The sequence below is a fragment of the Lagopus leucura genome, unplaced genomic scaffold (genome assembly GCF_019238085.1).
Source record: "Lagopus leucura isolate 7727_CA_CO unplaced genomic scaffold, USGS_WTPT01 Super-Scaffold_100004, whole genome shotgun sequence".
Lineage (NCBI taxonomy): Eukaryota > Metazoa > Chordata > Aves > Galliformes > Phasianidae > Lagopus > Lagopus leucura.
The window spans coordinates 52,822,050-52,833,445 of NW_024962264.1; the positions used below are offsets into that span (position 1 = coordinate 52,822,050).

At 39.1% G+C, this 11,396-nt stretch overlaps 1 protein-coding gene across 3 annotated transcripts; it reads right to left on the minus strand.

Annotated features, from left to right (window-relative positions):
* Nucleotides 1-75: 75 nt before the first annotated feature.
* Nucleotides 76-10,667, minus strand: ZCCHC4 (zinc finger CCHC-type containing 4). 3 transcript variants are annotated; one of them, XM_042870789.1, is made up of 13 exons: nucleotides 10,577-10,667; nucleotides 10,329-10,447; nucleotides 9,298-9,380; nucleotides 8,381-8,656; nucleotides 7,887-7,964; nucleotides 7,506-7,578; nucleotides 5,911-6,061; nucleotides 5,357-5,457; nucleotides 4,298-4,419; nucleotides 3,579-3,654; nucleotides 3,002-3,053; nucleotides 1,813-1,957; nucleotides 76-275 (listed from the first exon to the last, which is right to left on the minus strand). In XM_042870789.1, the coding sequence occupies exons 1-13, from the start codon at nucleotides 10,665-10,667 to the stop codon at nucleotides 131-133; spliced, it is 1,512 nt and encodes a 503-aa protein (XP_042726723.1). In that variant the 3' UTR covers nucleotides 76-130. The 3 variants fall into 3 exon arrangements, with proteins under 3 accessions (XP_042726723.1, XP_042726725.1, XP_042726724.1); XM_042870791.1 differs by lacking the exon at nucleotides 10,577-10,667 and adding an exon at nucleotides 8,812-8,848 and having other exon boundaries at nucleotides 10,329-10,337; XM_042870790.1 differs by lacking the exons at nucleotides 76-275; nucleotides 1,813-1,957; nucleotides 3,002-3,053 and having other exon boundaries at nucleotides 3,581-3,654; nucleotides 4,298-4,415.
* Nucleotides 10,668-11,396: the final 729 nt, after the last annotated feature.

The following is an 11,396-nucleotide window of genomic DNA, read 5'->3' on the forward strand; positions in this document are numbered from 1 at the left end:
GGTCGCGTTGTGCGAATACGCGGTGAGGCGTTTGCATGTTCGTTTCTGTAACGATGCCTAATATAAAGGACTCACTTTAAATTAGAGCAGCTTTTATTCTGAAGAAAAAAACGTCTTGAATGATCTTGTATCAAGTAGTCTTGTCTTTTTTCTTCTTCTTCATTTTCCTCCTGGAGAATATGGTGCGCTTCGTGGCCCATCTTTTACAAACTCCCAACTTTGCCCTCTTTAGAGGTTTTAGGGTTTTCTGCTTTTGTCTTCTGCCTTTGCCAGCTCTGTAAAGAAAGAACATAGAGATTATAATAAAATGGTGACTGGACTTCGGTGTTTGCTGGTATTTCATACGAGTTGTGCATACACCTGACAAGTACTGTCCCAGGATTTGCCATCTTAGGATGTTCTGACATGGACTATTCTAAAATTTTTCAGTTCTTACTCAGCATTTACCTTTGCATGCCCCCAAGTGCAAAACAGCACATGTGGATTTTTGTGCTGAGTGTGTTCTACATGAATATATTGAAGATGGGCTTAGAAGAAAGTAGGTGAGGTTTAACAACATTATGAAATAAAAACACAGGACCCACACAGAGTTAGCAAGTGGCTATTATTTTTTGTCTCTGACAAAGGATGTATTTAATAGTACAAAGCATGGAATAATTTTAATAAAGAAAACATATCTATATATTTTTACTAGGAAAATAAGCCTAAGTTATTTTCAGTAGTTCATTAACATCATACTGATGGCCTGAAAGGACTAAACCATCCCAGCACAATGTATACCTGCCTGAAGAAACAGATGAGGTTGCTTGAACTTCTTTTAGTACCACTTTCACTTTTTCAAGAAAATGAAGTGCTGCTACATATAAATATGCTAAATATAAAGTACAGCCACACTTCAGCTCAAATACTCTGTAAGCAAAATTTGGATGAATGTCATAGCAGGGCATGAAGTAACACTCCTGTAGTCTACTGCCATTGAGCTTGCTGCTAACCTAGAGGCCGACTGAATGTCACTGTGCAACACAGGGCATCTTTTGGGAGGGAAGATCTGCATTTCCAGTGTCACATGCATTTAAGGTGAGAATCACGAACAAAACCAAAACACTCTCTGCAGGGGCTGTCAGAAGCATGGGGCAGCTATCCTAAACTGCCAACTCTCTCACTGGACCATCTTCAACATTCCCTTCCCTTTTTTTCAGTTAGTTTTATCTGAAGACCATCACATGCACTTTTTGTCTTTTGATAAATACACGTATGTGTTTGTGTATGTTAAAGAATTATAGTCATGGCAGCATAAACGTAATGTGCTCTCATTAATAAAGTTGTTATATGGTACAGATTTAGACACTATTGCAGAGAACACCTGAAATACCAGATGGAAAAAAAGAAAGATTTGAAAACAAAGCAAAGGAGACAAGAAGCGATGAAAACAGTGCAGCAGCTATATACTCTGCCCTTCTGTGAGGAATCTGAAGGGGATTTAAGTATTATATTACTTTACTTTAATTTAGCATCTTCTTGACAGTGCTACCAATGCACCACTCAGAAAGTTCTGTGAGATCTGTGTGAATCCACTTGGAAAGAAAACACATTTAAGGAAGGGGGAACCAGAGGAAGATACCTACCTCAGCAACGCTAGGTTTTATCATATCCTCCTTTTGTATGCACTCTCCAGCAACACAGCAAGTGGACAACAGTTTAAGATGACAGCACACAAAGCCTAAAATTATTTCTTCCTAAAGCATTTCCATGAAATAAAATCACTTTTCATCTGAAACCTCTTTCATTACAATAAGGCAGTATTGCACCTACTGGTGAGATGCTCTGGTGCAGGAGAGGCTGGGACAGGAGCTGCGCTTGTGACCTGCCTTGCCACAAACAAAGCAGCCCACATCAATCTTCTCACACGTGTGGTTTTCCAGAGCACAGCAGTTGCATTTGTTACAGTGAAACCAAGCTGCAAAATAAGCAACACGGTTTTATGATCTTCAGAAGGTTCAGAATTACCATCCTGAAGTTGAATTCTAAATACAGGCTGTTTTACCAGGATTTTTATTTTATTTTATTTTTTTTACATTTTCAGAGATGTGTGCATTCAGTTTTTGGTCCTTTATCTTATTTGATAAATATTTGTTAGAGATACTATTTAAATACAATTGAATTATTTTGCTATTATATATTATTTTGCTATTATAACTATTATCCTGCATGGCATCTTAACATGAAAAATAGCCCATATGTTAAAATGGATTTACAAAGATGTAATTTCTATATCAACACCAAGATTGATTGCTCCAGCTGTTTAAACACAGCTGTAAATACAACTGCATTTGTGTATGAAACATAACTTAATAATGCTCTTAGAAACATTTTCACAATTGTCTCTGTTTATAAAGTTCTTTATAAGTTATAAGTTTTCAGTGGTGAGTGGAGACAGGACAAGGGGAAACGGCTGGAAACTGCAGCACAGGAAGTTCCGCACAAACGTGCGCAAGAACTTCTTTGTGGTGAGGGTGACGGAGCACTGGAACAGGCTGCCCAGGGAGGTGGTGGAGTCTCCTTCTCTGGAGATGTTCAAGACCTGCCTGGATGCCTACCTGTGCGACCTGCTGTAGGGAACCTGCTTTGGCAGGGGGGTTGGACTCGATGATCTCTGGAGGTCCCTTCCAACCCCCACAATTCTATGATTCTGTGATTCTTACTAAAAGCTTTACAAAATCAGGAAACATTTATATAGCAAATCAAAATACAGATTTTCCCTTTAAAATTATAAGTAAGATTTAGCCCTGACAAGAACTTACGTATATTTCCACTATGTGCAAATATGATAACTAAGTTTCTTACAACAACTAATGTGAAACTGAGACTTTACTCCACGTCTTCTGCGTGATCCCATTTTATTTATTTTCCAGAATATTTATTTATCTGGTCTGTCAGCTCAGTATCTTCAGACTACCGTTTCATTGTACTTTTATTTAGGTAAGTATTTTTCTGTACTTACAGGGTTTCACACATTTCTTGCAAAGAACACAATGCTTCCATCGTCTGCCATCCTGCAATTAATAGATGAATAAATGCACTGTTTTTAAAAAACACTGATTAGCTCCTAAAACTGAACTACTCGTGTTTGTTACCCACTATTTACGGAAACAGGTCCTGTGGAGAAAGGACCACACTTAAAAACAGTAGTGCTGACAATCTGCATCAATCACAGTAAAACGGCTACATTTGGAAGTTAGTGTGCCCTACAACTTCCAACACATAAGGAGAAATGAACGTGTAAACAGACCAGTGATGCAGGATGGTCAAAGTGACAAGTAGATAACTTTTCCAGTCCTTTGTACAGAGCAAAGGAATCAGGAAATAGAAATTAATTCCCATTAAGTTATGACGTCCAGTGAAGAAGACAACCAAATTGAATTGTCTGGGGTTTCCCAAAGAAACCAATATCAAAATAGCTTTTTTTTTTTTAAAAAAAAAAAAATCAGAGCAAATATCATAGAATCTATTAAGACTACTGTCACTTGAAAGAAGATTGCTGCTAATATTGTGACCTAGGAAAAAGGCAAAATGCTTACTTTTGATGTACATGAATTGCATATTTCACAGTGGTGGTTGCCAGAACTAACGTAGCGCTGACAGATAGCACAAAACCTGGAAGAAATAAAATCCTGTTTTATCCAGTATTTGCTCAAAAAGCAACATGAGTGAAATCTATGCAGGTTCTACAGTAAATACAGGGATTGAAAAAATCACTAAATTAAATATGTTTTTGATTCATTAACTTCCACTTTGGCCCACAGCTTCATCATCGTTTAGACACGATACACATAGTATCATTTACACAATAGTAAAAATCCAGGTGCATGAATTCAAAATAGAAAAAGCAAAAAAACCAAACCAAACCAAATTCTGCTAAATGAGTTTTATCAGTAAAATCCATTTGCTCCTGATGCTTCTTAGTGCTCATATTATTAACTACTATCTCAACCAGGCTGATTATTTAGGATAGCTGTAAATCTCCATCGCCCACGGACGTGCATAGTTCATACAGCTTAGCTGAGGAACCCCATCATTCCAAAACAGAAACAAACAGAAATAAATGCTCGACTCCCCTTCATATTACTTATAGAATATGTAACCTTAGACTACAACAGTGAAATGTGCTCTTGAACCTGGTATCCAAAAGTTAGGCACAACAATACTAAGCAGCACGTCCCAAAGTCCTTTAAAGCCTTCATGCACTAAGAACAAAGGCACTCTTTCAGTCACTCCCTTGACTATTAGCACACCTTACCTGTAGCCCTCTTCTGCAGGAAGTACAATCACACCTGGGGACAGATTTGTGAAGATACGGACAGGGGATTGTCTGCGACCCGTTTTGCCATGTTTATATAGTGCATGATTATCATAATCTACCTAGAAAAAAGAACAGTTTTTATAAAAAAGTATTAAGGAAAAACAGAACTATTTGCATGTCTGTTCTCTTTATGTGTGTCTTACGAAATTGTTCTTTAGATCTGGAAGATGCGAACCCTGAATTAGATTATAAATTCTACACCAGGTATTTTGTCTCAATTCCTTTTAAATTTTTGAAGCCATAGTACACTTCAACTATCCTATTTTACTTCTTCCTTTTTACTCTTCTGTATGGGATATCTGGGATAATGTTTCAGTTGTTTGACACTAAGGAGGGGTTGTTTAACAAAAACACAACCTGTGATAAAAAAACAAAACTATACTGTTTGTGTTGTCTGACAGAACAAGAGCTGATGTGCATCCCAAACTACCTCAAAACAATTACAAAGCTGCAAACTCCATCAGCAATGCTTGTTTCCAGCAATGCTTCCTAAGACTTGCCCCCAAAATTCTCATCTCTGAATACTAGCAGGAATACAGCCTAGACTAGCATCCGCTTCCAATTTTCTTCTACTAATTTTCATTCTACAAGATATATTGTCTTGAACACCCACGTCATACCCACCGAGCTACCGACATTTCAACATCTGCACAAAACGAAACATTCTTCAAGCTACCTCTCACTTCTGCAGTATGCATGTACTTAAATTAGTGCAAAATGTATCCCTTGAAAACATTTCAAAAGAATTGAGATAACGGACTGGTGACAGAAGGCTTAAGGTGTATAATGAAGCACAGGAGCGTGTGATAATGTTTTCAAATCCAAGGCATGACTTCACCAAATGAGCATCACATAGTTTGCAGCACCTCCAAGACAGTGAGAAATGCAAAAAGGCCCATCCAAAATAAGTACTGCCATTATATCCACTTCCATTTATATTTCCTGCCCACTCTGCACTCAACCAAAATTCAGCAAAGTCACTGGGCTTGGTCATACCTGATAATCCATCATACTGAAGCTTGGGAAAAATTCAAGAATACGGGATTCAAAGAAGTATGGAAATATCCAGAACATGGGCATCTCTTGGTTCTTATTACCTAGTGATAAAAAGGCTTGGATGTACATTAAAGAAAAACAATGTATGTGAAGCATGAAAAATTGACAGCAAATGTTCTGAATCCATAAGCATGCATATGCACACTCCACTAAGCATAATAACTGGTTCCTTTAGGGGAAAGGAAGTTTTTGGTGTATTTATATATGCTGGGCTGTAAGTTCCACTTACCCCAAACAAGTCCTGTCACCTGCCTCGGTAGCTAAGAAGTGGTGTTGTGTTTTAATTGGTTATTTTTCTCGACCCTTAAAGTCCACTTCAATTGCAAAGCTTATTTTTACAAATCCACACTTAAGGGAGACTTCAGTACATGGTACTTCATCTTAGAAATTATGCATTTGTTAACATTCACTCAAGTAGCAATAATTACAGACTTGAACAGGTACCTTTTCTTACAGTAACTTTACAGCTTAATTCACCTATTTGTAATACATGCCTCCTTTTTCTGTATCCTTCCACATTGCCATCAGTTTTTTAAAACTAGAAGCCAGTGCTTCCACTAAACCTCCAAATGGGGGATCAGCCACCATAATTACTCTTTCATCTTTCTCTTCGTGTAAGAATTTCCTACAAGTCTCATGTGCAGCCTGTAAGAAACAGGGGGGAATACAGATTTAATAACTGTAAAATAAAGTTTTAAGATCCGCAAAGATTTTATTTAGCACTATAATTATTGTTTTACAAATTTGAACTTAAACAATGTAGATTACCTCTTGTGTAGGTGAATGTAGCATTTCAAAAAAAATTCTGGATCTGAAGAACTGAAAGCAATGCCCCACTCAGTTATATATGACATCACCATGGACGGATGCAGTTAATGATGTCTAAAATACTCTTTTTCTTAAGGGTAGTAAACGTGACTTGGAAAAAACAGGTTGTCATACAAGAGAGCAGAGATCAGGCTCAGAATACATGTAATTCATGCCCTTTTATTTTATTCTGTAAGGCATTACTAATAGGAGAAATTTCAGGCCACTGAAAATTGATTAATCCATGGTGGTTATAAAAACCAATCCAGCTAGGACTCTATTATCAAAGGAAATGGAAAAAGCTACATATTCACTGCCATCATGCAGAGTCCTCTTCTACTGCCTGGATTCTGTAGAATTCCAAAGGCAGAATTGTAATATTTATCTACATTCAGAAGTGCAGTTCAGACCTTGAAATGATGCATGTCATTACAGGTGTCAGCTTTTCACAGCTTGGCAAAAACACTTCAGTCATGCAGTAATGCAAGTAAACAGTCTTTTAATTGAGAAATACAAAACTTGAATAGACTAACAAATCAAAGAAATTCAAAGGTAAGGCTTTTAGGCCAGCTTTCCATTTCATGCTAGATTATTTTTATTTTTAAAAGCTCGCTAAAATTATGCTTTAGAATGAGAAAAAAAGAAAAAACTGACCTATGTGGTATGAAAGGTACTGCAGTAAGAGTGTTTACGCAACTCAGTCAGGGCTTACTAATTACGGCAGGGGAAAACTAAACAGTGAGTTAGGATACTGGGATAAGTGCTTTGAGAAGAGTGCTTAGAATTAAACTATGATCCTCTATTTAAAAAAAAAGAAAAAAAGGGGGTTTGGCCTTTTGACCTTACTTGCCTGGAGTAAACCAGGAAAACCTTCCCTCTCAAATATCAGTGAATGAGTACTGTGGCATCTGCTCGGCTCATGAAGGCTGGGAATAAAACAATTCTGTGGTAGCAACACAGGAACAGGGCTAGCCTATACTAATAATAGGCAACAACTCAAACTCACACCAAACTGTCATTTTAATAAAAGAAACGTTAAGCCGTATAAGTAATGTTAGTCAGCATGTTCCTGAAGTCCCATGACTTTATTTTTGAATCAAGTGGGAAAGAGTAACTGAAGATGCACTGTTGTTGGTTTTTTTATTTCCAGTACTGCTGACCATTTTTATCTCATGACAGTTGTCTTCTAACTAACCATCTAGACTAGCCAGTACTTCTTACTAAATTTTGTATCAACAACATGTATTGCTTCACAAAGCATTCAAGAAATACTTGTCCTTACCTCTCCACCAAAAAAATAATGATTAAACATGTTGTAGTGGCAGAACTCATCCTCTGTGTAAAATTGTGAATACCTGTAAAATACGTTTTAACAGTAATAGAAAAATATGAGTTACTTCTTGCTTGCCTTAAGGGACATTCACATTGAAAATAAGGCCTTTACAAAGACAACATTTTTGAGTTCCAATTATTGAAAACATGATAATGGAAACAATTAAGTACAACTATTTTTCCTCATAAACTAGCTGTCACTACTGTTAGGGTGCAGAAGTGAAAACGTAGAGACAAGAAATGGAGATAACCACCAATTTATCTTTTAAAGTAATAAGGAAACAAATTTTTGCATATACTCTTCAGACACATAACATTTATCAAAACCTACCTGAAGTCAATATCTAGCAGAAGGCTTCTAACCCTGAAGTCTTCTTGTAAAGCTTTTGACTGGATCATTTCATGAAGCCTGAAGCATAATCAGAACAAAGAAATGTAAGATATAACCACCATCTTCAGAAAATATCTTGCAAGACAAGAATATCTGGTATTTTACTAAGCCTAAAACCAAAGAGATAAAGAAAATGGAGCTATATGGCCAATATTTAAAGTTAGAAAACTATGATGGCCTAAAAAGATGGTAAGTCAGTGGAGATTAGAGAATCACCACAATAAAAACCCCAACGCATAACCTGAGTAACTCAGTGTCACTTTGGTAAGAAGCATTAGCACGACATTTAAAAACCACACAGGTGGGTGAGAGGGAATTTAACTGCAGTGCAGCTACAGCCCTCCTGTGTGTCTTGTGAGCACAAAGCATGTTCCCAGTAAGTGCCTGGATTCTGCCAACCAATTAAAGCATAGTGAACCTCTTAATATACGTACCTGGGTGTTCCAACAGATAGCACTCGTCTGAATCCTAGTGAAATAATAAGGTCCAGTAGAAACTGGCAACTTCTGTCTGCAAATAAATACTGTGCATTTGTTTTTTTATTTTCTAGTGGATACAAAAGTTGACTGGGACTTCTTAGCTGGGCAGTGGAGATATCATACAGGAACTGATGACTCGAGTGTTTTTCCCATTCATCTGGCAATAGCAATTGCTGGCATTCCTGACAAAACCTCCTCTTTGATAAAGGCAACAGAACAAAATTCTTGTATCTATAAATATAAAAGGCAATTTTGAAAAAATCTCTATAAAAGAAATGGAAGGAGATACAAATGGGTTTCATGTTTTCAAGACATTTACAGTGGCAAATACTTTAAGCTGCTTTTGCAAAACTCCACTAACTACATGTCAATGAAATAATACTTACGAAAAAAAGTGTTCATAGGACACTTTGAAAATCTCCCCTAAAAGCAAGTAAGTAATGCAATGGTCAAAGACATTGAGAATTTGTAAAATAACTAGATTATAGAGTGAAGAATGTATCAACTATAAACATACAAGACTACTTGCTTGTACATAACTCACAAATTAGTGTTACTGTACAGTCTGTGCAAGTCAGAAATAACTTTCTGAACTTGCACTGCTACAGACCTGTTGTTAACACATTAAGAGCACTGACATAAGGAAAACTGTAGCTATGAAAATAAAAAGGCACAGTTCCTGAGTTGAAAGCATTGTGTTCTAATCAGATGTTCAATGCTACTTACACTTTACAGACAATCTTTTCTTATTTTTCTATATGCCTCTGCCATGCTTTCATTTTCCAAAGAATCCAGAAACATTGTGCCTTCATACAAAGTCTCTACATTTATATAAGACTGACTACAAATGAAAATGCACTTAGCAATAATACCTTTCCACATTCTGTCTGTGAGTACAAGGCGGCTGATGACTTCTATTATACTCTTCACGGGCTGCAAGTCTAGCTTGTGATACCTGTAAAATTTATGCATGTAAGAAGTTAAAAAGCAGGAATCACTATGTTGTAAAACAAATCTCAGGATTAACCAAAAATGAGTGCATCAAAGATCTTGTGCTTCAGGTCCTCTGCTCAGGAAAACTGTCCCATTCCTGGGGTTCCTGGCTGAGAGTAACAAGCATGACCACAGTTTAGTGGCAAGCTACACGGAAGTCTCTTTGAATTCAAACCAAGCAGCAACAAATAAATAAATGTAAGAATTCAGTTCCTTTACATCATGTAACATAGAAGGAAAACATCTCAAAATGTGCTTACAATAAACAAAGAGATGGACAGGCTATTAACGTGTTCCTACATTGATAGAATTCCCTCTGAAAAACTATTCCACATGACTGACAGAAACATTGCTGAAGACCCTTGTGTGCCATTATTTAAATGCACTTTGCTGAGCCTGTGCCATCACTCCCACAAAACACACTCATCTCATAGCTAACAGTATCAAGACATCGGCACAGAACTTACAGATCCGACCCCCACCGCCCTCTCTAGGCACTGCACAATATCTGCTGCACCCACCCAGTTTTCTCTGCCTGGACTGCAGAAGATGAGGACCTCCCAGGTCAGAACCATCCTTTGCTCAGCATCGCACCATAGTGGCAAAACTCACAGCCCCAACTCAGCTGTATTTTGGTAACACAGTAACAAACACCACTTTTGCTCAATGCGTAGGGCAGCCCTCTTCCAAAAGCGTACCTGAAACACCTTCCCCTCACAGAAAGCATTCTGCTACCCGAATACTGTTAGGAAAGCACTTACAGAACAATTACCACAGATTTCCAAAATGACATTTACATTTTAGTCTTTAACAGAAAACTGAGAAAAGAAAAAAAGCAAAAAAACCCCAAACAAACAAACAAAAACCACCCAAACCCTAACACCCCCTCAGCATGAAGCAGCCCTCTTACCTTCTCATCCTCCCACTGAAAGAATTTACAATCCTTTCTGTCCCTACAAGCCGAACAAGCATAGAATCTTCTCCCCTCCTCTTTTCCTTGGCTGGTCTTCACGAACAGGAGAGCAGGACCTAACGACACGAGGCCCACAGACCTGCTTTATGCCTTCCGGGCTTCCTCAGGATCTGCGGCCACCCCCCTCGCGGCCCTCAGAGCTCCCGGCCGGCCCCGCTCCTCCATCCCGCCCGAGCGCTGCTCACCGTGCGGGCAGCAGGGAGCGCCGGGCACAGCGCCGAGCACAGCCAGCCCGCCCGACCCCGCGCCCGCTGCCCCTTCAGCGCCGGCCGCCATGTTGGTACAGCCTTCCCAGCAGCACCGCAAGCAGAGGGAGGCGGGAACGCGACAAGCGCTGTGGCTCCGACCTCCTACCGAAGTAGCAATAGATTCCGATGCTCCTCCCCTGAATACACGCTGCCGTCCTCTGCCTGGTGCTCCTGCCACTACGTGAACTTCAGTTCCTCCTTACCTTAACCGAGGTCCCACAGGTTGCACGCACCGCCTGTCCAGCGTTTTCTGCTACAATGATACAATTTGTAGCTTTCTGCTACAAACTGGGCATTGGAAGAGATGGCTGTGAGGAATAGACTGCACGTGAGGTTTTTCAAAGCACGCCCAGCAAAGTGCTTCGAGGAGCCCCGTACTGCTTTACATTCAGTTTTCTCCAGCCACCACCAGTACTCTCAAGAAGTCTGTCAGGGTTTAGGGAGCATATAGAAGCATTCTGGTCACTAAGGCATAGTAACTCAAATGGAATCATTGAGGTTCAAAAAGATCTCTAAGATCACCTAGCAGTCCAATCGTCCACCTATCACAAATACTGCCACTAGCCCATGTCCCTAAGTACCACATCTAAACCTTTCATTAACGCTGCCGTGAACGGTGACTCCACCTCCTCCCTGGGCAGCCTGCTCCAGTCCCTGCCCACTCTTTCTGAGAAGAAATTTTTCCTAATATCCAACCTGAACCTCCCCAGATGCAACTTGAGGGCCGTTCCCTCTTGTCCTATCACGGTTACCTGGG